A 25,360-nucleotide genomic window follows, 5' to 3' on the forward strand; every position below is an offset into this window, starting at 1 on the left:
GACGGGACAAACACAAGCACAGAGTCACCGTGGTCAGGACAGAAAGAGACTTTTGGAGAGAGCAGGTGCTGACATTCAGCCAGACAGGGGTCTCTCCTCCCCAGGGAGGAAGAGCAGCAGTCCAGCTCCCTGCAGCATGCCGGTAAGGCCCTACAAGGAACACGGGGACCCTCACCTGCGAAGGAGAAGGCGATGATCTCCCTGAGGTGAGGAGCTGCGGTGGGCGGGCGATAGGCGATCTTGCCATGGTTTATATCTGCCTGGGTGAAATACCTGACGGGGGACAGAGGCCTGTCCCTGTGCTCCACGATACCTACGGAGGCAGAGACACCAGTGTGAACAGGAGGAATCCACCTGATTCCACTGGGTGCAACTGGGGTTAAGGAAGGAGGTGTTTGGAAGCCAAGGAAGGAGGCTGAACAGATCAGCAGGTGCCTCCACAGGATGATACTCGAGGGAAAAATGTGCTGTGCCCAGGAAACATGGTTTACTGCCGTGTTCTGAACAGGTTCACTTGCCTTGGCCAGGAAGGAGAGGGACAGTCACGTTGAACAGGATTTTCTCACTGGGAACCTCCGGGTCTACAAAGGAGAGGTGATGGGGCTCAATCACTGTCACACGGTCCTCCAGCACCTCAACAAACACATCAGACCAAGAGCATCAAGGCCAGAGACAAGGGAAGGCTCACCCAAAAATGCATTGAAAGAGAACTGTTAAAGTTAAATAAAAGACAATCTATGAATGTAAAGGCCCAGTTCTTAAACCTAAAGCTGACACCTTGTCCCCTGCAGATGCACAACCTCCACACTCACGAGTGGACAGGTTTCTCTTCTGACCTAGAGCAACTAAAAAGAGAGAAAGGAAAACCTAGTTTGATCAAAACCTCCCTGGACAAAGATGTAAGTCATTGCCTACATAGTCTTCTGGTATAGTCTGATGTGGCTGGACTTGATTTTCTTTTAAGAGTAATCCTAAAAATTACTCAGTCTTTTCACTGGAATAGAGAGGAGCTTTTCCCCCTTTGTTTTAAACCTGTCTAAAACTGCTCTGATCCTTCCATAACAGGATTATTATGCCAAAGGCAGGCAGGGCGTTGCAGGAATTAGGGTGCTGCATGAAAAGACTTAGGTGCCCAAAAGTAATCAATTTGCATGTGTTCATGAACCTTAATCCTGCAGAATTAACAGCTCCAAGAAGTCGCTGAATTAAACAGCTCAGTGCGTATGAAAAGTATCCAGCTCATTTCATAATCCTGAGCAAAACAGGGAGAAAATGAGCTAAATTAAGGATACGGGCAATTAATTAATCCGCTTTGGAACATGAAAGGTTCAGGGACAGGAATAGAATCCTTTTACCCATAGGGGGGGAACAGGTAACTTTAAGAAAAAACAGTATCTATGTTATGTCCAGTTTAGCCACCAAAGAGTCACCAAACTTTTTCTGACCTTTCCCTGCAGGACAAGTCAAAGACCAGACTAGAGGGATGGGAAGACCTCACATATTGGAAGTCTAATTCTGAAGGAGTCTGAAGACAAATGAACAGAACTCCATCACATTGAGGCAAGGAAGTGCAATTTTATGATGGAAGGATTTAAGGTTATGGATGCTTCCCAGTTGCCTCCAAGGCCTATTTGTCTCTCCCAAAGGCAGGACCTGCAGGTGGCGAGGTAAAGTGTATTTTATGGCCCTATTGAATTTTGTGGTGTGTAATTAGCTATAAAACCCAGCTCCTCGTGGCTCTGCCAGACATCTCTCCCATCAATTCCGTCAATAATGACAACAGAAAGTCGGGAGCAGGAAGATACATTGCTCCAAGTAGCAGTCTGAGCGTGTTTTATTACTATGGGGAAGGTCACCGCTATTTTAAACCTTGCCAAGGTCATTGTGCCAGGGACTTTTCCCTCACCCCTCTCCCACCACCTCCTTTGGCCTTTCCTGGTCCTGCCTGGCATTCAAGAGACAGCAGGAGAAGAAGGGAAAGCTGGACTTCACCCTCATGTGATGGGGCCACACGGACAAGGCTTGCCCCAAAGCCTGAGCCCAACTTTAAACTTCAAGATCGCCTTTTCCATCAACACAGTCGAGACACTCATCACTTTCAATACCGAGTTTTTCAACTTTCCACGGGTATTTTCTCCACCCTCCCCACCATTTTCCCTCCTAACCTGTCCTGTTTGCCCATTCCTACTCCAGCTGTGTGGTGCATCACTTACAGCCATGTGCAAGGAGGAGCCCAGGGAAAGCTGAGGTGCTCTGGGTGTCTGGGGCAGAACAGCAACATTGAACACGTGGCTTTCCAAGGTGGTTTGTGGACTGGCAGAGCTGGACACCTGGGAGGGAAAGACCATGTGAATGGATACCTGACAAAACACTCCTGCAGTTCTACTGCACTTCATACTTTCCCTCTCCTTGTCTCCCGGTCTGGGAAGGCAAAGAGACACCTTTCCCTTTCCCGCTTCCCACCAGTCCCTGCCATAGATTTCCTGAGCCTTTCATCCCAGAAACAGCAAAAATAGTGGCTTTTTAAACCTTCCTCCTCCCCTCAAAATGAGATTGTGCTGACAAAAGTGAAAATAACTGGTCTCTTAATAGTGGCACTGCCTTGGCAGGGGCTCCCTGTGATTCCAACAGCTTCCACGGCAGGTTGTGTTTCACAGACCCATAAATATTTTCCATACACCGCTGTAACACCAAAAATGAAGGCAAGGGTATCTAACTCATAACTGCAGGTCTGCAGCGAAGACATGTAATGAATGACATGATTTTAGCCATCTGCTGCACGTGCTCTGTAACAATACTGACGAAAACAACGTGCTGGCCCTTTCTCAGACCGCCCAAGCCAGGGCTCAAGGCTTGGACAGGTGTGCCACGGTGTCCAGATGCGATCCCAGCAATCCCAGCTCCCTTTCTTAGCTCTCCATACAATCACTGCTCCTGCTCCGAGATACTAAACCCAAACATCCAACTCATGCAAAATGCATGGTCTATAAGAGGAACGCAGCAATTAAGCTAAAGATTAGCTTGTTCAACACTGACGCTCACAAATTCCTCATTATCACTTATGTTAATTACTTTAGAAATTACCTTAATTGCCTCTTCGGTGCTACAGTAATTGCTTCTGCCTTGTAAACCAGATGTAACAAACACCGAGTGCAAGTGTTGGCGTGGGCTTAGCGTTAGGGGAGGCTGTTAAACCTTCCCAGCAAACAGCAAGGACCTGTCTGAGGAATTTTACGGCTGTTAAACCTGCAGGGAGGTGGGATTTATTTTAGTTTTCCAGCTGCTGGGGAGTTCTACCTTTTTATCTGTTTGCAAGATGAAGGACTTGCTAGCCAAAATTAAATTATTAGCTTAGGGGGAGGCAGCATGAGGGTTGCGTGGCTTTGGGGCTTGCAAAACCCTTTTTAAAAAGGCACTTGGAACACTTGGTGGAAACACTGCAGGTTTTATGAGAGCGTGATGTATTTGCCAGGCAGCATCAAGGGGTCAAACCTCCTGTCTTGAGCCGCAAATGGGGCATCCAAACATCAGGGATATGGGATGCACGTCATCTTCAGGCACCCAACGTTTACCTACAGGCACATCAGTCTGTGTGCAAACCCAAGTGTTTACTGACACGCATACCTGTGCCATTTTTAAAACCCGGGATCACAGGATACAGGGAGCGGCAAGAGGAGCAGTCTCAGAGAATTGCCACTAATTTACATCAACTCCCTTCAGGAACTAATTTGATGAGGAGTACCTGGAACTGGAAGGAGTCGCTCTCTACTTCAGCTCCGGAGTGCCTGTACCACACAATGCCATCGCTGATGTCCTGCTGGGTGAAAGAGGTCGTGGGGGAGGCTGCTCTTCCATCAGGCAAAAGCTGCCACGAGTCCGCGGGGCCGTCTGCCAGCATCGGGCCCAGGAGCACCACTTCCCCTGGCAACAGCAAAGGGCACTTGTGAGAACACCAGCAGGGACAGATGCCCTGCAGCAGGCTCTCCACCTTCCCTTCCAGGGCACAGCCTCGGGGGCAGAGTGCAGCACGCTCATCTCTTCAAGATCAGCTCTCTTCCAGCTCTTTTGGGAACTTATTATGCCAAAAAGTGCACCCAATGGATTCTTCTGAACAGAAATCTCCAACTGCACTTGGCCTCTTTGAACTTCACGAGGTTCACATCAGAATTAGCATTTTGTTAATTACTTCTGTTAAACAGATTGATAATCCTGCTGATTGATCATTAATCATTCCACTGTGCAAAATATCCATCCCATTTCCTTAAACCACCCTCGAACTGTTGGAGCAACAAGGAAATAACTCAGCAGGCTGAAATATCACACTTCTAATTGATCATCCAACTCTGTGCTAATATTGCCTTATCGGTGCCCTAATTACATTCCAAATCTTATGCGTTTGCTCATGGGAGTTCCCCTAAAAATCTAAAAATCAAATTATATGTTTTCTACAGGTATGAACATCTTCTTCATCAGTCACACACTAAGTTAGGCAGATAAGCTCTCTTGGATTCAGGACCCATTTTCCACATTTCTCTCTGTTAATTTTTTCCCTCCCTTTCTGTGAAACAGTATTTTAGATAAAATTTTGAAAATCATTGATTTTTGCTGCTTATTCCTCACCTGCAGCTATAAACCCGTTTGTGTTCCTGCAATTAATCACAGCAGAGATAATTACGGTGATACAAACACAGGATTATAAATTTTAGTTAGGGTTAGGCAGCAGGAGACAAGCTCCTCGGGGGAAAAAATTCCTGTTTTTATGTAAATGCTTATTAAAAATGAGAAGGCAGAGCTTCATCTGCAGAAAACTGAAGGGGGAATACAAATGAATTACTTCTCTTCTAACCTGCAGAACTCACATAATCTCTGTTTCCATCAGGTGCTGGCAGCTGTTATGGAAAACAGCCTGGCCTCACAGCAAAAGGCAAAAAAAACCCCCCAGGGATGTTGCTGGAGGGACCCCCTAATTTTCTCGGGCTCAGCAAATTAAATGTGGTATCATTTCTTAGAAATGCAAAATATGCTATTTAAAGTCATGGTTTTAGTGAAGAAAAGAACATTTTTCTTTTCTCTCCGTATTGCCTTTCCCTCCACATAGGTGGATGCCTTCTCTGTTCCAGCCAGTTTCCCTCCATTTATTGCTCAGCCACAAATCCCAGAACCTTCCATGCTCCTCCTTAGCCTGTTCCCAGAAGACACTTTCTAAGCACAGGGTTGCTGGAGGAAGTCACTGCTCTGAGAGGTGAGCTCAGAGCCTCCCCTAAGGAATTTGGGGACAAGAATTATCTACAGATGCAAATGTCACCAATTCCTGTTTGAGCCGGCAGCCCCCTCCATCGGTACAAATTAAATCAAATGCCATGGAATTCAGGGAATTCTTTGAGGTAAACTTTTGCTCAGCAGTTTCTAGAGACGGACATTACCCTGTGCTCCTCTTAAACTAGGCATTCCTTGTAGAAAAGTATCTTTTGGCAGTAAGATTCTGCTGTCTCAGGGCTGTAAATCCACCAGGATTTCACTCCCACTGGAGAAATGACAGGATCAGATGACCAGGCAGGGCAAAAGTGCTTTGTTACTTTTCACTCCCGTTTGAAGTGGAAAAAGATGAGTTTAGCAGCACTTACCCAGTGTAGTATTATACAGAAACATTCCCCAAAATTCTATTGGATGTGGACAAAACACCATGGAAGTGGGATGGAAAGCTGCTCTTTGACAAGAGAATTCCAAAGATCCTTACCATGCCTGGGCTGGTCCTTGGTGATGGTGTAGGTGATGTCGGAGTCCCGGGCACCGGGGAGCTCGGCGTGCAGGATGGTCTTGGAGATCTGGAGCATGCCACCCTGGGGCACCCACACCAGGGAATTTGTCACCAGCCGAGGGCTCCTGTCACCCTGTGGGCAAGGGGACAGCAGGAAAAGGCTTATTGGAACGTCAGTAACACTGCCCGGACAGAAACAGGTTTTCAAGGGAAAAGGATCAAGAGTATTCTGGAATTTCTTTATGCATCCCACCCTGGTTGTCTGCTTCCAGCGGTGGTTGTGCACCCTTCACCTGCATCCCTCAGACCCAAATCTCAGCCTGTAGAACTGACCTTGTCCTCTGATTCCTAATTTCCTGTCGCCGATCCTAAACCTTCCTGGCCTGAGCCTCCCTCCAGAATTTTGTCCTCTATCACCCCCCTCATTCTCTCTGAGCATCCACCAAAATCTTTTGCTCCTTCGTGGGTTTTCTAGCCTTCAAATTATTCCTGTGGCGCTTTTTCTCCCCAAATCTTTATCCCATATTAATTCAAGGTACTCGAAATGTGGATGTCAGGGCCGGACGCAGTAGCAGTTTCAGACCTTTAATCTGCCTGCCAGGGTTTCTGTCCCAGCACATACCTGGGGAGCAATCATGATGTGGAACAGGATGTTCTGGAAGTGGAACCCATCGTTCACCTGCAGGAGCACGGCATCATCCCGGGAGGCAGAGCCATCGTGAGCGTAACGCAGCCGGCCCCCCGCCAGCTCAGCCAGGTGGAATGTGTGCACGGAAGATGCCGAGTCCCCCGGAGCTCTGAGCAGCTGCCCGTGACGAGGAGGCTCCACGACCATCAGCACAACGTCCTGAGGATTGTCACTGTCCCTCACACCGAGCAACAGCTCTGTTATGGTCCCGCTTTCCCCTCTGCCGACGAGGAGGGGCTCGTTTCTGATCACAGACGGGGCCTGAAACACAAGAGCAGCTCTGAGGTGGTTGCTAAGCCTTGGAGATTGGATCATGATCGAAATCTGGAATGAAAAGTTTGGGGTTAAGGAAACCAGCTCGCTTCATCCCTGGAAATCTCCTATTTCTAACAAGCAGAGAATCAGTCTCCACACCTTTCTCCCCTGTGGGCAGATCTAAGAATATTTAGCATTTAGACTGAATTAGTCACATTAAAAGAAGATTCTCATGCCACAGCAAGCTCAGGAAAGGAAAAAACTTAGGATATTTACACAGAAAGCATCTGACTGGGTGTCATCAGCATCAGCAGTTATTTAATTTCTAAGATTCCCCACAGCCTTATTCAACCTACACCAAAGATCAGCTAGAACCCACGTTTCTGCTGGTTTAAATTAGTTCTTTACTTTATAGTTGTCGAGAAAGTTTCAATCTGCAGTGTCTATTGATCCCAACCCACATCTTTTGCCACTGGGAATGCGCTGCCTTGGGAGGGAGGAGATCCCGCAGAGACAAAGTCAAAGCCCTGGGAACATTCCTGCTGCCACATCACCTGTGCACGACTTCTGAGGGTTATTAGGGATCGACAGGCAAAATTCCTACCATTAAACCTCACTTCTGTATTCTGGGACAGCCACTGCAGCTCTTACTTAGGTGAACGTCCTACTGGGGTAAACAGGAATTAGACTGAGCCAGGACCTCAGTGCCAGCCAGAATCAATATACACACGGCAGGATCCAAATCCACAGCTTGTCTTACACTAAAGGACAAACCAGAACGCTTTTAATTTCCAGAAATGATGGGAACAACTAATATGGAATATAAATTACTCATTGTGGGGATGGAGGCTGAGCCAGGCTTGTGGGCAGGAAGGAGTCAGCACTAAAAGAGTTCTTATCAAGCCATTTAGTGCCTCTCTGAGGATGCACTTTAAAGTCTCTTTATTTGTAAGAATACGTCAAGTAGCCACAAATTCTAGAGCTAGAGCTCTCCACTCTGGAAAAAGCTGCAAAGTCTCAAGCAGTTTGAGTTCAAGCTGCAAAGTCTCCTTGGAGACCTGGACCCTGTTAAGGTGCCTGTGGCACCTCTGGGGTGAGGCCCCTCCACGATACCGTTCCACAGACTTTAAATAACCATAAAACAAGACACGGGCACTTGGCAGTACCATCAGCGTGCCCAGAAGTGGGGAGCAGTTTAAGAGACACACTTTAAACAGCTCACGCTGATTTAATTCCCAACTGTCCTAGAACAGAGCATTAAGCTTGAGTGTCAAAGCAGCCCTGCCATCGGGATCAATCATGGCTCAATTGCCCTGCAGTAAGAGGCTGAACTAGAGCATCCGCAGATCCAAAGGATAATTGGAGCGGCAGGGACTCCTTAGCCCTCCCTGATAATTTCTCTGTGATTGCACAGCTGCAACTCCCTGCACAAGCAAAATGACACAGGCCAACTTCTTCAGTCGCTTCCCCAAGTCCCCTCCTTCCATGTGGCTCTTGGAGCCGAGTCTGATTTGCCTGACCTGAACTCCGGCTCGAGTTCTGCCCAGCTCCACTGTTTATCCCTGCAAGAAACCAGGGCTCCAAATGGGACAAAATTCAGGGTTGTCTCCAAGCTTAGTTACCTTACCTGTGTTGAAAATGCTTCAATGTTGATCACCACAGGGACGGAGAAGGACTGTTGATCGCTGACCTTCAAGGAAAACTTTCCTTTCCTAAAAAAGTCCCCAACAAGCCAAAATACAGGATAATATAAATTAATGAAGTGCTTTTGCAGGACTCTATAATGATAAACATATTATATATTCAGCAAAAATTACTGCCTCAGTGACACAAGCTCTAACTCAAGTTTTTTCAGTTCTGTTTTTATAGTAGTTTTTCTTGAGGATTCACAACAGTCACAAAATGTAATAAAATACCTTTAGCTCTGTAATAATACACCCTCATGTCCCTTGAACTAATGTTATCCACATCGGATGGCATCTCCAAGATAAAGTGCCAATTCTAAATGTCAGCTCTTTGCTGCAAAAGGAAAAAGTCACTTATCTGGCCTCAGAACAGAAGCTCCCACTTGCCAGGATTAACCATCAGTTTTAGCATGATAGAGCATAAGTAAATTGGTAGTTGAATTAACAGCAGTGAGAGGCATGTTTCTCTGCAGGAATGCTTCCAAGGAAGGAGGGAAGACCCGTTCTCAAGACACATTCCTTTTTTTTTTTAGGCAAAAGCCCAGCAAGAAGTTTCACCTGGGTCTGTCTGTGCTGTGCACGAAGCGGACCCTCCTCTCCTGCACGTCCCTGCAGCTGAAGTGGTCTCCCTGGCTCAGCAGCACCTCCTGCCCAGCCACCACCATCAGCAGCCTGCCGTTGGAGGGAATGCTGTCCATGTGGAACAGGAGCTGGCCCGTGCCACCGCCTGCGTCACACACCCCCAGCAGCGACAGGTGCAGGGGTGTCACCCCGCCGATCCCGACGGTGAGGGTGCTGCTCGAGGGATGTTCCCTGGCTGCAATGAAACAAGGGAGAAGTATTACTGAAGGAATCACCACGGGCAGCGTGCCTGTCACCACCATTACTGGGTGTAAGGGTTGGACCTGGCTCCCAGCCAAATGCCCAAGCCCACAGTTGCAGTCTCTCACTACAGTTGCAGGAAGAGATTTCCCCCAAGATGTTTTGTCGTTTGTTTTACACCGACGATTAATGATGCTGCTGGAAAGATGTGCCTCCACACTTAGTCACGTAACTTCATTTAGAAAACCCCGTACGTGCACATCTTACGAAACCAAAAAACTGGAGAAAAATAGCTGCTGACTTTCAACAGCAAAATGCTCAAAAGTGAATTCTGAAAATGCGACTGAGTGAACACTTCTGGCCTTAAAATCTGCTGGAAACCTGCTGTCTCAGTCACTTTGTCATGAGAGACACTCACCTTCTTCACACTCTCTGGTGCGTGTATTGCCATAGAAACCCTGGCCACAGGCAGAAACACAAGTGTGGTCCTTCAGAAACGCGCTGCTGTCGCAGAGGTGGCACAGGCTGTCACTGTCACACTCCAGGCACCCGGGAGGACAAGCTGAAGCAGATGGAAAGCACAACCCCACTGAGACACTTGCAAAACCAATGCAGCCACTGGTGCACAGAACAGAAACACTGCTATTTGTGTCTTACCCACCTGTCAGAAACAGTCAAAGTAAGGGGCAAAGAGTGAAGGGTCGCCACTGTCACCACAACATGCTCCCTGCGCTTACCTGTGCACTTCTGCTTTGCGTGGTCTGCATAGTATCCCTCCCCACACCTGGGAACACAGCGAGTGTCCAGGAGGAAGAACGGGGCTTGGCAGAGGCTGCACTCGTCTGCTGCTCCGTGGCACTGGAGGCAGGGTGGGGCACACCCTAAAAAGTCACATGCAAAGAGTTCAGCTCGACACCACTTTGGAGGCAAGCAGGGGAACATGCCAGACTCCAGAAGAACTCACTCTGGCACGTGTCTGATTCCCGGTAGAAAGCCGCAGGGCACTGTTCCACACAAGCTCCTTCGTGGAGGACGTGGCCCTCCATGCACTGCAGGCAGTCGGTCCTCTGGGGGCCTTTGCAGGCGTTACAGCTCCAGTCACACTCTGCAAGAAAACAAAAGGCACTTCACCTTTTCCTCGCTTCATTCCATCATGGAACACTCTGCTGGGGAGCTCTGCAAACCTCTCAAGCCACGCGTCTTTAAAACCATTCCAAACTGCTGTTCCTGCAGCCATCCACTGATGCAGGACTTAATAAGACAGAGAGAGGCAGGTAAGCACAGGAGGCCTGACAGACACCCTAAAAGAGCCTTCTCCTGGCAAGCTCACTCATGACTCAGCTGACCCGTGACTAAATGAATTGCTGGATCTGACCCCTGCAAACTTTGCTGGCTCAGTTACTGAATCACTTACAAGAGAGCGATTTGCAATAATCTCGTTTCACTGAAAGGCTCAAGTATGTGACAGCAGGCTGCCCAAAAACAGAGAAGAAAACCTGCAAACACCTCGCAAGCAACCTGTCACTGAACAATTTCCCCCTTTCTAAAGCAGGCCACCTGCCATGCAACGGATTCTTAGTCAAGGCACTTTAATTACTTATTTTTAAATTTTTTTTTTTTCTTGGAAGTAGCAATGCATTTTTCACCTCTGCAAGTCTTGCTGGAAAAATCCAGGTAATACTGCTGAGCACAGCTCTCGTACTGGCACTCTCCAAACAGCAGGACCTTGGCTGGATCTCTGCACGAAGTACAGCCGGCAGCGGAGTCGCAGCTCCAGCACTGGCTGCTGCAGGCTGTGGAAAAACAAGAAAAATCAGTGAAACTCCCGATGCACCAGCCAACTGCACAAGTAAAAACGGCATTATCCAACAGCCTCGCTACTCCTCTTGTCCTCTTTGACAGACACGTGTGCAGATTTTTGGACTTTGGGCTGGTTATGTTCCTTTTCACAGCCCCCAAAATGTAAAGAGCCTCCTTCCATTTGGAAAAGACGGGTATGTCTTCTTAGAGTAATGCTTATTCTCCTCTGGACAGGGGAGGGTAAAACACTGATCCTGAATCCAGATCCCCAAATAGGAGCTTTCCCTGTCTCTGCTTTTCTTACTTCCTTTAATCAACCTGTGTTTCATACAATTCTTTACCCAGAGACACAAAACTTTGGAGAGCAGAGCAGCCTGCTGCAAATCCAGGCAGCAAACTTTGGTGGGACCAAAGGCCCATTTAGTTTCTCTTAACATTTCCACCTTTTTATCTGCACACAGTGTGAAGCTCTGGAGCTGCAGGGAGCAACAAAGACGCCAGGAAAGAAAATAATTCAGGGATTTACTTAATCTAGGATCAAAGTCCAGAGGTTCAGAGTATTTCAACTCATCTCTTTGATGTCCAGGAACCAAACTTCTCAGGAGGTACTGTACTAACAGTTCAGGTGCTAAATACTGACATGTCAATTCAAGACACAGTTTTATAACCAACAAACCTCCAAATACCAAAGTAAATGTGAAAATACCTTCGCTGCTCTCACTGAAGCAAGGCGCCAGTGTTCTTCAAAAGAGTTAATTGTTTTAGCTCATCTAAAACCTCACAGAAGGTCTGTGTTTTACAGAGGTGCAAAGGATTTCCAGCAAAACATGTACCTGAAGAATCTGGTAGCTCTGATGCCAGTCTGATTCCACTTCACTTAAGAATACATGAAAAAACCCCACTATTTCTAAGTGCTACAAAGAACCAACTATTAAAAATACTGTACAACATTCCACATGAGGTCTAAATCCGTAGAAATCAGGTTACCCGGGGAGGCATGCCAGAACAGTAAGCCAAAACTGCATCTGAAAGCAATCCTGCCTGCTTGTTTTATCAGCACGACTCCCTCTCTGCACTTTTAAGCCCATGAAGGACTTGTTAAGCTTTGTGCTGTTCCTGGGCCAGGATGCTGTTGAGTTTAAAAATATCTCCCAGAGCCCAAACGTGCACTCAGCATCTCCCTGAACCTCATTCCAACCCCAAGTTCCTCAAAAGTGCAATGAGACTAAAATAAACGTTGAAGAGAGAGACCCAATTTTCTCAGCCTAACAGCCAACCTCCGATTAAACAATTTTCATTCCCTCCAAGTGGCAGTTTCCCAGCAGCCTGGGACAGTTTATATCTGGGTGGCTTATCAGCAGCACTTGAAAAGGCACAAGTGACACTTGGAATGACAAAAATCCAAGGCGCTTGGCTTTGAGCCTCCTGCTCCAAGGATTACAAACACTTCTTAAAAAGCCATTTGCAATAAGGAGATTAGAGAAGCTGAATTTGCTTGCAAAAAAAAAAAAAAATCTATTTGCATTTGAGCCCCTGAAGCAGATTCAGGAAGGGTGCAGGCCTCAGGAACATTCCACGGGTACCCTGGTGTCCTGAGGCAGGAGCTGTCAGTAGGAGAGTTTCATTAGAAAGGGGTATGTTAATTAGGAAGGGAGATATTCTGGTGCAGTTAGCAACACAGAGCACCCACACTGCAGGAGAAAACAGTGAATGTTTCCTAGAGCTTCTAGGTAACTAGCCAGGACAGTGAGAAGCCTTTCTTTTTAATTCCTATTTTTTATTACCTTCCTTTTTTTCATTATTATTGAGTAGCCTTGTTTTTTCCATCAACAGAAGAATGGTACAAAGTTTTCCAGCTATTTCCTTGAACTTATGTGAGGTGTCTCCCAACCTGCTGATCAGATGAAAATAACAGTTCCAGGAGAACCATCTATTTCACCAGAAGGCAGGTAAAGCTGACAACCACATCTGTTTCCTCCTACAGGACCTCATCAGTGAAAAAACTGGGTCTGGATGGGATGACACTGATACCTGTGCTCAGTGCAACAGAGTCATTTTATCATGAATCAGGAGAATTTAAATCAGGGTAATGCAGGACTTCCCCCCTCTGAGTGCTCATGTTCACAGCAACCAAACCACTTAGGTGTTCACTCATTTTTAGGTGTGTGTATTATAGTGGGACAATTCAAGCAGCTTTTTTTCCTATTTTTTTATGTCTCCGGGCCAAATAATTTTGCATTTTGGAACATCAAGCCCAGTGATTACGGAGGAACAACCCAGGGCCAGAGAGAACATAGAATAATAAAGGAAAAGAGGGGCCCCAAGAGATTCACAAGGGATGGCAGGAGTAGGATAAAATAAAAGCGGACTTAAAGCAGATCAATCCCACCAGATCATTAGGAGGCAGCAGTATCACAGCTCAGCCTGCCAAGCTGCACCTTGCTTCTGCTGGGGTTTCACGTGGGGAAAAATGGACATAAATGCTCCAGTACAGCTCCCATGGCGTGCAGTGGCAGGTAGTGCAGTGGGGAAGGGGTTTGCCTTCGTAAGGATGGATTAAAACTGGTCTCAACTTGCCAAGTTTTCACAAAGCCCAGAATCCATCCTGCACAAACTCTCCTGCGGGTTTTCACTGTGGGACCCAAATCCTCTTGTCTTTGGGGTCAACAACAAAACTGCAACTGTTTCCAAATTTCAGCCCCGCTGCAGGCCCTGCTCCCGAGGCAGCCCATCACCTCTGTCAGCTCACATCGGGGTGTTAGGCACTTGAAATCTTGCTTTTCCAGGCAAAGGGAATGGTAAGCAGAGGAACAAGAACAGACATGTCGGGAAAGGAGGAAGGGGAGATGGCTGGGGAGAAGCACTCACGTGTGCAGGTGTGCCTGTCGTCCCTGTAGTACCCCGGGGAACAGCTCGGCACACACGTGCCCGTGTGGGACAGGACCAGGCTGGAGTTGCAGGAAGAACAGGCAGAAGGACCCTCTGCGGTGCAGGTTTTACAGGAGGGGTGACACCCTGCAGGGACAGCAAAAACAAGGGTTTCTGTTCAAGGAAAAGCAGGCTCACCTCTTGAGCTTCTTACCCTGACTGAAGTCATGTAAAATACCACACTGGATGAGGCTGGTGTACCCTATTAATTTCTCCAGAGAGGGTAAGTACAAAATTATTAGTCTGTTTTATTTCTTGACAGGCCTTTACCTAAAGATTGATGCCATCATTACACCTATCAGGTCAAATTAATCACGAGTGAGAGTGGGCAAAGGAATTAGAGAAGTGACTGTGCCGCGCTGGGGATCTTAAAAGCCAGCACGACACGTCATGTGAGCTCTGACATGAGCCTGAAAAATGCAAAACTCCTTTTAAATGAAGGCTTTAAACCAAAGGGAAGAAACGTTATCCCCAGGTCTAAATTCCCAGGAAGGCAACATCTGTCTCCCAGGGGCCTTTCCAATCAAGTGACACGGAGGATATTTCATGCAGCTCTGAGACCTCATCTGTCAAAACCAGGTAAATAAACACACAGCTCCTGGAATGCTGGAGAGAAGCTTTGAAATATTACCCGTCAGTTGTTAGACTGGATGAGGAAATGCCACTTCCTGCAAAGGGAGCATCTATCTCTTAAATCCTAATGTCCTGGATTTCTTGTCTTGATTACTTTCTCTGAAACTGCAATGCCCCGTGCTCAGCTTTGGGCTTTACCAGATCTCTGTCAGCCACAGAACAAGAAAAGCAACCTATTTCCTCCTAAGAGTCCCAAGGAACATAAAGCAGCTCAGACAATGACTGGAACATGAAACCACATCAACAACAGAAAGCGGAGGAGCTGCAGGGACAGGTTATAAAATAAAATGTGCCATCGGTGCAGCTTCCCCCACGCAGCCGAATTAAATTGGCTTTTTGTTTCAGAGGCTGCTACAAACGATCACCTTTTGGGCCGTTCCCAGAGTAAGGCAACCCCCAGTGAGAGACCTCGGACGATGTTCCATCTCAGGTTGCAAAATATCCCCAAAAATTCCTATCAGCAAGAGCTCTGCCCCCAGTGCAGTGTCCCGCCAGCTGGGCAAAGCTTCTCTACTGAGTAGGAGCGGTTTTGTGGAACATGTCCCAGGTGGTTCCTTGCAGCCAGTCGAGGCCCCTGCAGGAGCTACTCACGTTTGCAGGCCCCGCTCTGGGCGTAGTGTCCCGCCGGGCAGTCGGGAACGCAGCGATCCCCCAGGAGCAAGTGACGGGAGTTCTGGCACTGCAGGCACACGCTGCCCGTGTCCCGCAGGTCGGCCACGCACTGCCGGCACAGGGGGTGGCAGTCTAGAGGGAGCAGGGAACAACAGACCCGTGAGCACATCAGGTGCTAACCACTGCAATTCCAGACGTCTGCAAGAGAGAGGCGACCAGAAATCCCTGCAGCCAAGGAGGATTCCTTCCCTCTTGCCTCATCCCCGTCTTGTGTTCCTCCTGAGCATCACATTTTCACTTTGCCTCTCTCCCGCCTCGTTAAAGCATCCTCTTCCCCATCCTTAAGTGAGCTCGGGAAAGCTTGGTACAAAGCCAGCTCAAAGTCCTTCACTTCCCAAAACCCTTCACTGATTTTAGGTGCCTCTGCCTACAGGTTCATCTTTAATTCCACTGGAAGCTGTCAGCATTCACCTCCCTCTGCTCCCACTGCGGAAAAAACAAAGAGCACAACCTGTACAGCTGTATGACCTTCTCCTGTTGGTCCTCCTGCTCCAGTTTTCCCACACAAACGAGACATCCATCCATCCCCTGAGGAGGCCACTGCAGCCCTCAAAGCCAAGCCAAGAGCGGCATCACAGGGCCTTAAAAGCTTTTCCCTTTCCCATCTTTCCCCAGCAGCACCACGCTCGTGTCTCCTGACCCCCGCCTGAACTCGGGTGCTTCCGAAGGTTTGACAACAAGCCTTTTGTGTGCACAAAGGTGCAGTGTAAGGCAACCTGGAAGCCAAATTAATCCTCATTATGGTAATTCAGAAAATTATAAAGGAAATGACGACCGTCTTGAAAGAAATGTAATAATGAGGCTTGATTTGAGTACCTGGCCTCTTGTCAGGTCTCCGCTGAAGGCTCAGCTTTCTGTCTTTTGTCTCTCGTGACAGCAGTACTACAGATTGCCAGGCAATCTAATTTTACAAGCTGAAGACAGGCTCACATTGGAGCCTGGAGGAATTCTGCATCCATACCTGCAGGAAGGCAACAGTGACTGGAGTCTAACCCCAGCCTGTGGGCGAAAGGTTCCATAAAAACAGCACAGAAACGAGACAAGAGAAAATTTAGTGCGTCCAAAAAACCTGCTGTAAATAACTAGAGTCTCCCAAACTAACATTTAAAATACAAGTATCTACAAAACCATGTGCTGCTGCTGCTGCAGCAGCAGAGTTTTCTCTTCAGAGCCTCTGTTTTGGCTCCTGTGTATGGAAAGAGTTTTCTCAGTTACTGTTTTAGGATGAATCAGCCCCATCAGTCTCTTGTTCCTTTGCAAGCCCGGAGATCAAAGAGCACACAGCACCAACTGAAAACCCAGAGCTGACGCTCATGGTGAATTTGAGGGACATTGGGGAACGAGTGGGAGAGTGAGGGAAGAACTGAAGTGCTTTGTTTTGGAAAAGATGATTTCAATTTTTCGCAGCAGGCTCCCTTTGAAGCCAGGACTAACAGAAGGGGGGTGTTTTCTCTGTGCTTCTCAGTAACACCACACAGCTCTATTTGTTTCCTGCTTCAGCCTTCTCCCTGTCAATCCTGCCTCCAGCTCAGGCAGCAGGCACGTTACTGCCTGTGGGATTTGGCTTTTTGGAGGCTTCACATCCCCCCTTGGTTGCAGGTCAGGGTAACACAGTTAGTTAATTCCCTCAGGCTCCTTCCAATACCCCAACTGGAATCTTCAGGCCACGATGCCTCCCTCCTTGTGTTTCTCAGATTGCCTCCCACTGTCCAAACAAAATGTTCTCCTGCTTCTCTTTCAGCTGGCTCTGATTTCCTCCTTGTCAATTCACCTCTACACAAAAATAACCCCAACCGCCTTCCCTACCACTGATCTTCCTATACAGCAATTTTCACTGTTAAATAAAATGGAATTACTTACACATATTTCTGGAATTACTTGGCTTTCATGCCCTCTTTAGCTTTCTCCTAGCAAATAAACCAAGAAAACAGTGCCCTTTCTACATGGAAAGTATCTATTACAGGTTGTTCAAAGACACAGAAGGCTGTCTGGGGAGACAAAATCACCTCTGAAGTGTTTGTGAATGCTCATAAAGGAAACCAGAGGCATTTCTCCCTCTCAGCTCCACCACTTGCTAAGCAATCAACCACCTGCATTGTTTGAACACATTTCCCCTCTCAGGGGCTCTTCAGAAAAGTATTTCCTGATGCAAGTTTTGTGCTGCACTCTGAGGGAAGCTCTGAGGTTTACAGCAGAGCACGACTTAAAGGGAGGACTGAAGACACCACCCACTGGTACCTTACAGTAAATCCAGACAGAAAATCAGAATGGTTGGTTCGCAAGGATACCCAGCACTGACCAGGGGTTTTGGCTCGACTTGGTTGTTGGAAGGGGTTTCTTGCCTCTCTTTCCAAAGACCTGACAGGGAACCTGTCCCCCAAACCAGCAAGGAGAATTCCTGGCGAAGTGTAACCGTGTTTGCAGGGATTTACCTGCATCCCCTGGAAGGGTGGGAGCTGCTCCAGGCAGCGGGAGGTGGGAAACCCACCTGGATGGTGCCTGGCACAGATGGGCCCAGATCAAAGCAGGGAAATGGGCTCCCCTTTGCCTCCTCTGGCAGCTCAGCTGCTAACTTCTGCAGGAGGCTGCCCCAGGGAGCAAGTGGAGCTAAGCCCCCAGTTCCCCTCTTGCTCTGCTCAGCCCAGCTCCAGCTCTCGGTGATGGTATCAGCGTCTCTCTAAAAGGACAGCAACAGCACATTAATTTTACAAGGAACTGAATATATTTCCTGTTGTCAGGCTGTCCCTTCTGGAATTTTAAGAGCAAGGCAACAGAGCTTGTTACAAGCACCCTCCTGGGTGAGCTGTTCTGGTTTAGCTTTGAACATCTTCCCAGCTGCGCACAGCCTAAGAAAGCAAAGCCTGTGGAACACGGGCACTGGGAGTTCCCTTGCAAGGAAGAGGCAGCTGGAAGTTAAGACAGGACCTTGGGGGATACTGTATCAGTGGGTGTTTGGAGTTTTCTTTCACACCAGTCCCTCTGGACTTTTCTAATTGCCCTTCCATGCAATCAGGAAAAGATCAATGGAGAAGCTTCAAGATTAAGAGGAAACTTGAAGACGGGCCCCTGATTTACTGAAGCAAGAGCAAGGACAGGGGTTGAGGAGAAGGACAGCACTTTTAGCAGTGGTGCTATTTTTAAGCCTGGTGATTGCAGTGCTTCTCAGAGCTGAAGCTGACTCGGATAAGAGGGAGAGGAAAATCAGAGTGTCTTCAAACTGGGAAAACAAAACCTACAGAAGCTCTGAGACTCAACAGGAGTTGGCTACAGCTTCAAACACATTCCTGTACGTATACTTTAGCTATAAATCAAAACTGAATCAATTGAGCACTCTCAGAGAAGACTGGCACAAACGGAGCTTAGAAACTCACTGATCTCTTGGAACTCGAGGACATGATGTCTTTCTTCTGCTTACACCTGAAATGCTTATTTGATTAACTGCTGAAAACAAGATTTTTTTTTTCTTTTCTATTAACAAGGCAAATGTTCCAATTTCAGGTTGGAACATTTGCCATTCAGGTAACATGTACAATAACACCATTAATTCCCAGGCAATGGTTTCAGGTGACAGTAGGTTTTCTCCAGCCTGTGGGAAAGATATTCCCCTCCAGGTCCGTAAAATATGACAGGTGGCTATAATGCACAGCAGGCCCTATAAGTTGCAACACAATTCTTCCTGGAGGGTCAGGAATTAAAGATAAATGGGAAGATAATTGTAAAAATATATTGCTTTGGGAGGCAAAGGGAAAAGCTTTGTTAGATCCTGACGCAAATCATATCTTATGAGAGTGTCAGGGGTTTTAATGTTCTCTTTTATGGGACAGCTGCTCTTTAACTGGTAATTAATAACTTGCAAGGGCAAATTTAGCATTTCAATCAGTGCTGAATGAGAAGAATGAGTGAAACTTAACAACCTGGATGTGGAGCTCTTTTATCCCCAGCAGAACTGGCAGCACACATCCTTCGCTTAAACACCAGCCATAAATTAGGCCTTCTCTCCTGTTTGGAGGACGCAGATCCAAGCCACTGAATACTGGCATTCAGTGATGCCAGGCACTCTGAACCAAGCCTTGAAAATGTGTTTCTGCTTTGAGAAGGCAAGTCTCCAAAGAGTGACATCTCTTGACACTGAAATGCTGAATTACTTCCAGATTGTGACTACTTGACTGTAGCAAACGTCTTGATTCCCCAGCCTGATTTCCTAAAGAGCTGTACAATACTTTTAGGGTGCTTTCCTACTTCTCACACACTTTCTCTCCCCCCTTGTCTCTGCAGACAGAATAATCATTGTCATTTAAAAGGAAGAGGAAGAGATGGTTCATAGAATTAATCTGTGGAGAGCAAAGAAACAAGTCTTTCATAAAAAAACCCACCCAAGACCTATATGTAAACAAAGAGAGGTCCCTGTGAAGGGGAATCATATTAAACTGGGAACAATAGCCTCTCAATGGATATATTTATTACTTCTAACGCATTTTCCCCTTTTCTTAGGACTCCTTATCTCATTTGGAACTGTTAAGCCCAGATTAAGCCTCACACACCACAGCTTTTTCTGATAAAGCCAAAATCCAGCTTGATAAAGCTCAGGAACTGTTGGAGCAGTTCCCAGGATATGTTTATACACGCCTGTGTGACGGATTAAAAGTGATTTTTCTTTTTAAACAGATAAATGCAATCAGTGGTTTCAGATGATGGGCTTAAGTGCAGGCACCGAGCACCCACACTGTACAACCCCTACCCAGAAATCCTATTACCTCCCAAAAATGCACAGCAATGGAAAAAACTGTGCCAGTTTTCCTTTAGGGCCACACGAACTGCTTCTCTGGATCACAAATGTTTCCTCACCTCCCTTTGCAGGACCTAAGCAGCGCTGGCTGCGAAGCAGCAGGTTAATGGCCCAGACAGGGCCAGCTCCTCTTACTCACCCACACAATATCCCACCAGGTTGAGGTACTGCTCCTCCTTGCAGCTGGTCCTGCACTTCCCACGAGCCAGAGCGGTGTGCGGATGGCAGGTTAAACACTCCCCATCAGAAGGGCCCTGGCATGTCTTGCAGGAGGGGTGACAGGCTGAAAGGAAAATCAACACTTTTTATGCCCTTGCTGTTGTCCCCCTTCCCCTCTCCCCTCCCCAAAACACCAGCTCCTACAGTCATTGACTCCTACAAAACATGGACTTAAAATATTCTAATATCAACAGGGACTGCAGGGTTGTGGTTTGGAAGGCTCTTACATCCTCATTTTGAACAAACAAGATGAGGAATGAGATGTCAATTTAAAAAATCTGATTTGTTCCCTGCATTAATCAAGGTATAGATCCACACACAATGTAAAATAGAGAGAGACTGACCCTGCTACTCCTCTCTCCAGCGTATAAGAAAAAGAGTGGGATGCATGGGGGAGATAAATTAAACTGCTCTTGGGACTACGGTAAGACTTTTGATATGCATGAGAGGAAACCCGAGGAATGATTTCTCCACAATGCCCTCCACGCCATTCTGTCTGCTGAAAGCTCAACAAAAAGGTGGCACAGAAAGTGGCTAAGAGTGCCCAAGAACATCTCACGGACTGCTTTTGTATCCTTCCACCTTTAAAGACAGATGCCAGATTTCTATGCTACAGATCTGAGGGAGACAAAATTACTATGGCTAAGAATCAGTAAAAAAATTCTTTCAAACTACCTTTAAAGCTCTCTGTATGAATAAAAAGCACAGGACTTGACAGATGCCACTGAAATTTTGTTTCTAAGATATTTCCATAAGCCTGCAACAGTGTAACACAGCCCTCAGCAGTTAGCTGAGCTCCGGGGTGGCGGTGCACCACCTCAGAGCTGATCAATCTTTACAATGCCCTGACAAATAAATCTATTTATAGAGTTGTTCCTCGGCTGAATAAATTGAGTAAATGGAGCAAACCCTTTAGAAAAGGATTCTTCTCTAAACTTGAGGCTTTGCCTAATAAGAGCATTTTATTTTTTGGCGTTGTCCAGTCAAGACTTTTTTTCCCAGAGCAAGTCAGCGAAAAACACCACCCAAGGCTCCTGAGACCAAAAGCAAAGTACCTTCAGGGAAACAGTCCAGGGGAGCAAAACTGATTACAATTTATGATTCCAAGTGTACGTCTCTTCCCCATTAGGAGGGGACTCCATTTCCCGAAATTGGACTGTCCTGCGCTCCCCTGGAAATACCTAAACAGCTTTATATAAATCTGACAGCATCTGTAACTACATTGAGCCGCGGCCCCCAGAGCGTGGGTGGACTGAAACGCAGCAGCGCAGATGAAAGGCAGCACACTCACCGGAGCAGCGGCCCCCGCGGCCGAACAGCCCCTCGGGGCACGCAGGGAGGCACCTGCCCTCCAGCAGCACCTGGGGAGCCACACAGGCCGTGCAGTCCTGGGCAGAATCCCCCACGCAGCCTGCACAGGAGGAGTGGCACTCTGCAGGGAAGGGAAAAGGACAGAAGACAGAAATGAAGACACAAGTCAGTTCTGGCTTATTCTGGGTGTTAATGTCCCAGAGCATGGTCATATCGGTGTAGGGCTGTAGAGTCACTGCCTCTCTGACTGGTAGGAAACCACATATATCCCCACTGGACATCTCGTTAGCCTCTTTTCCAAACTCCAGCCTTCATGGAAATGCTTCCTGCTTGGTATTTCGGGAGCAGCGATGGCACGTGTGCTGCAGGGCATGTTAGCAGAAGAGCTTCCTCAAAAGCAAAGAGTGCTCTGGGATGCCTTGACCTGCTCCAAGGGCTAAGAGGGAGACAGCTCAGTCTTTTTTGAAAAGGATTTAATGACTGATCCTGCTTCAAAGCAAGTCAGTGCTAAAAATCACGTACCCAGCTTCAATGAAAAGAAAGCTAAGCTGAGCTGAGCTGTGCGGGCTTGAACACAGTGATTTGAAAAAAAAAAGTACCTGGATCCTTCAGTCACAAGTAGCATGTAGAGTGTATTTTCCCTCAAAAGTACTAGTATGTGGCCCTGTGAAAGTCACAGAGTATAAACACTGATGGCAGTCACGAGGCAAATACAGCAGCTCCCAGCACACACGGACCAAACGTGGTACAAGCTCACCCCGAACACCTGACCAGCTCTGGAGACAGCTGTTCCCACGCCTGCTCACCTCTGCAGACTCCTGTGCTATCCACATGGAAGCGTGCTTGGCAGTGGGAGAGGCAGAGGCCGTGCAGAGCTCCTTCCCTGGGCAGGTGAGGCTGCAGGACGTCCTCAGGTGCCCGGCACTGCAGGCAGCGAGCGGGCCCGGCGCCGGAGCACGCACGGCACGAGGGGTGGCAACCTGGGCACAGGGGACAGAGCTGTCAGAGACACAGTGGCCCCAGGGAGAGGGACAAGGCCCAACAACCCGGGCACCTGCTTTCTGTAACAGAACAGAGGGTTTAGAAAAGCACTTGGACATCGTTCCCCCACACCCCCAAATGACAGCTCTTTTCCTGAGTGGAGCTGGTGACCAAATGAAAAGCTGTGCCACAGGCAGCCAGCCCATCTTCCTTTAATTTCTGGAAGTGCAGCAGTGAGCACAATCTCTCTAGGAGGGACAGCCAGAAGTGGCAGTCTGAAGGCTTCACAGGAAGCATCAGTTCATCTTCAGAATTCTCAGGCTTTCCATTGCTGCAACAATGACCTCAGTCTTCGCAAATCTACCAGCTGTCTGAGGAATTTCCTACCACGTGTATGTGGGATTTCATACCAGTTGTATGCGGAATTTCATCCACCTCTTAACTCAAGAAAAACTTGGAAGCAATGTACATTTATTTCAGCAGCATACATAGAAGAAGAGAAAAAAAAGTCCTTCAGATCACTAAATCCTGAGGGTGGTGAGGGCAGAAAGCATGTGGGAAAAATCACTTTTTCTCAAAGTAGAAAACAATCAGCAAGGAAGGGCGGGAAGTTCTCACTGACTTGTCCAGTGTCGGATAAAGGCCCAACAAAACCCGGTTTACAGCAACTTATTCCAAGCACACAACTTACCCTTGCAGACATTGTGATGCTGGTAAAAACCCTCTCCACAGCCCTGCAGGCAGTGGCCCTGGTGTAACGCCAGAGGGAAGGAGCAGGAGGTGCAGTGAGTGGCCAGAGGTCCCTCACACGTGAAGCACGAAGCGTGGCAAGCTGGTAAAGAAACAAGAGCACACAGAACTGAAACATCCCACTTCTTCTCCCCGAGAGTGGTGCTGCTGGTTACAGCCTCCTCCAGCCATGGAAAACTCCCAGCTGGAGTGATATTCAGCCAAGTGAACTAATGAGAGCAGAAGTGCACGTGTATTAATAACCACTAACAGCAACAACTCTCACTCACACAGTGTTTTCAGCGTGTGTCCCAGTGTGTCTTTATGTGCTCCACAAGGCAAAGAGGTTATTTCAAACAACCCAGCACAAGTGAGCCAAAGAGATCAAGAAAAAAATATCAAATTCCCTGTCCCCACTGGCACTTCCATGCTCTTACTGTTCACTGCCCACGTCTGGGGAAAACGGACAACAAGCGGAAGGTGCTTTGAGGGCTCTAGAAAAGGTCAGGCAAATACGTCTCTCACCTCTGCATCTTCCAGTGCTGCCTGGGAAATATCCATCTGGGCATTCCAAAAGGCACTTCCCTTCATGTAGCAGCTTCCCTGCAGCACAGCTCACACACCCGGCTGGGTCTGAGGAGCACTTTTCACAGAAGTGGCCACAAGCTGCCAAGGATGGAGGAAAAATTGATTAAAAAAAATGGTAATATCCCCCTCCTCCCGCTTTTCTTCACATCCAAGCTGTAAGTGGGAAAACGCAGCTACAATCAAGCAGGAAAACGTTTCTTACCAAGCCCTGTGGGCTGTACCCTCCCAGGCAGTCAGCTCTGAAGTGAACTGACCTGCTGTCCGAGAGCACTACGGAACTCTGGCTCCATGAGGCAAGTGCTTATTCCCTAAGGCAATATGCTGTGGGATATTTAGAAGGGCCAAGTGTTTTACTCAACCAGTTGTTGTTTCTTTTCACCAGTCAAACCAGCTTACAGGTCTCCGGTTGGGTATCCAAATGCCTGGTTTTGGTAGAAGCTGAAAGGTCTGAATCCGGGAGGTTTCCAGGAACAGCTCTGGGGTTTCCAGAAATCCCCTTCACGATCTGTTTGACTCAGGTGTTTCAGTTCCCTCTGGCCATCTCTTCCCCTTTTCCCAGCAAACCCTCCCAGCTCCCAGGGCGCATCTGCTGTGCAGGTATTAGTTACTGTGATGCTGAATTATAATTAAATTTACAGAAACCTGCTGGCAAAGGCCATTTTTCTTTCCGCAGACAAATGGATTTGTCAAGCCCTCAGAAACAACTCGGGCTTTCAAGCTGTTCAGAGACGAAAAAACCCCTTAAACCTTTCATCATCTGATTAACTTAAATGAATTAATAATCACACAAACAAACAGCAGCTTTCCTCGCCCTGTATTAATGCACAAGGTGCAGCTGGCTTGTCAGACATGAATTAAAATCCCAGCTGCTGCACAGCTAAATGAAATATTGATTCCTTTTTTTTTTTTTTTTTTTTTTTTTAGAGCATTTCTCAAAGAGGTACTTACCTGTGCAGATTCCCTCCTTTGGGTAGAACCCCTGGCCACAGCTGGCCAGGCAGAGCCCCGCTTTCAGCACGAGAGATGCGTCTTTGCAGGACAGACAATTGCTCTCAGCAGGCCCCCAGCACGAGGAACAGGACTCGTGACAAGCTGCAGGGAGGAAAAGCGCAGCATTACCCAACAATCCACTTCCATCAGCCATGGATCACGGCTGGGACACAGTGACGGTTCAGATATTCCTGAAGCATATCCCATTCCTCCAGTGCAGGCAGTGTAAAAGCCCTCCCTGTGGCATGTGGGCACGGGAGCACAGAGGCAGAACAGAGCAAGCTCGGGCATGATGGCACCTTACAATTAAACTAATAACCGTATGGAGAGCAATTCTGCCTCCCAAACCAGCTGTTGAACGAGCCACCTTATTCAAAACTGTACAAAAGTTCACCTGGGAGGGAAATCCAGCCCACTGTGGTTACTGTTTATAGAATCTGGGACACAGGCTCCTGTCCAATCTCGTGCTACCAGTGCTTGCAGCAGCTGTGCAAATTACACTTCTCTCAGCTATT

At 47.6% G+C, this 25,360-nt stretch overlaps 1 protein-coding gene across 1 annotated transcript in view; it reads right to left on the minus strand.

The window, feature by feature from the left end:
• The window catches only part of FRAS1 (Fraser extracellular matrix complex subunit 1), a 94,800-nt gene that overhangs the window by 26,380 nt on the left and 43,060 nt on the right, over positions 1 to 25,360 (minus strand). Inside the window, exons 14-33 of the mRNA XM_027889196.1 lie at positions 24,804 to 24,947; positions 23,793 to 23,933; positions 23,230 to 23,370; positions 22,364 to 22,537; positions 21,538 to 21,678; positions 20,167 to 20,310; positions 15,161 to 15,313; positions 13,877 to 14,023; positions 10,855 to 11,001; positions 10,173 to 10,313; positions 9,946 to 10,089; positions 9,627 to 9,770; positions 8,945 to 9,203; positions 8,329 to 8,413; positions 6,381 to 6,707; positions 5,738 to 5,891; positions 3,743 to 3,921; positions 2,214 to 2,330; positions 519 to 633; positions 176 to 313 (exon numbers count right to left, since the gene is read on the minus strand). Coding sequence (XP_027744997.1) covers positions 176 to 313; positions 519 to 633; positions 2,214 to 2,330; positions 3,743 to 3,921; positions 5,738 to 5,891; positions 6,381 to 6,707; positions 8,329 to 8,413; positions 8,945 to 9,203; positions 9,627 to 9,770; positions 9,946 to 10,089; positions 10,173 to 10,313; positions 10,855 to 11,001; positions 13,877 to 14,023; positions 15,161 to 15,313; positions 20,167 to 20,310; positions 21,538 to 21,678; positions 22,364 to 22,537; positions 23,230 to 23,370; positions 23,793 to 23,933; positions 24,804 to 24,947 — 3,135 coding nt within the window. The remainder of the gene's footprint in view (positions 1 to 175; positions 314 to 518; positions 634 to 2,213; positions 2,331 to 3,742; positions 3,922 to 5,737; positions 5,892 to 6,380; positions 6,708 to 8,328; positions 8,414 to 8,944; positions 9,204 to 9,626; positions 9,771 to 9,945; positions 10,090 to 10,172; positions 10,314 to 10,854; positions 11,002 to 13,876; positions 14,024 to 15,160; positions 15,314 to 20,166; positions 20,311 to 21,537; positions 21,679 to 22,363; positions 22,538 to 23,229; positions 23,371 to 23,792; positions 23,934 to 24,803; positions 24,948 to 25,360) is intronic.

Source organism: Empidonax traillii, unplaced genomic scaffold, assembly GCF_003031625.1.
Source record: "Empidonax traillii isolate 1590-97213 ecotype Southwest subspecies unplaced genomic scaffold, ASM303162v1 scaffold255:size705445, whole genome shotgun sequence".
Lineage (NCBI taxonomy): Eukaryota > Metazoa > Chordata > Aves > Passeriformes > Tyrannidae > Empidonax > Empidonax traillii.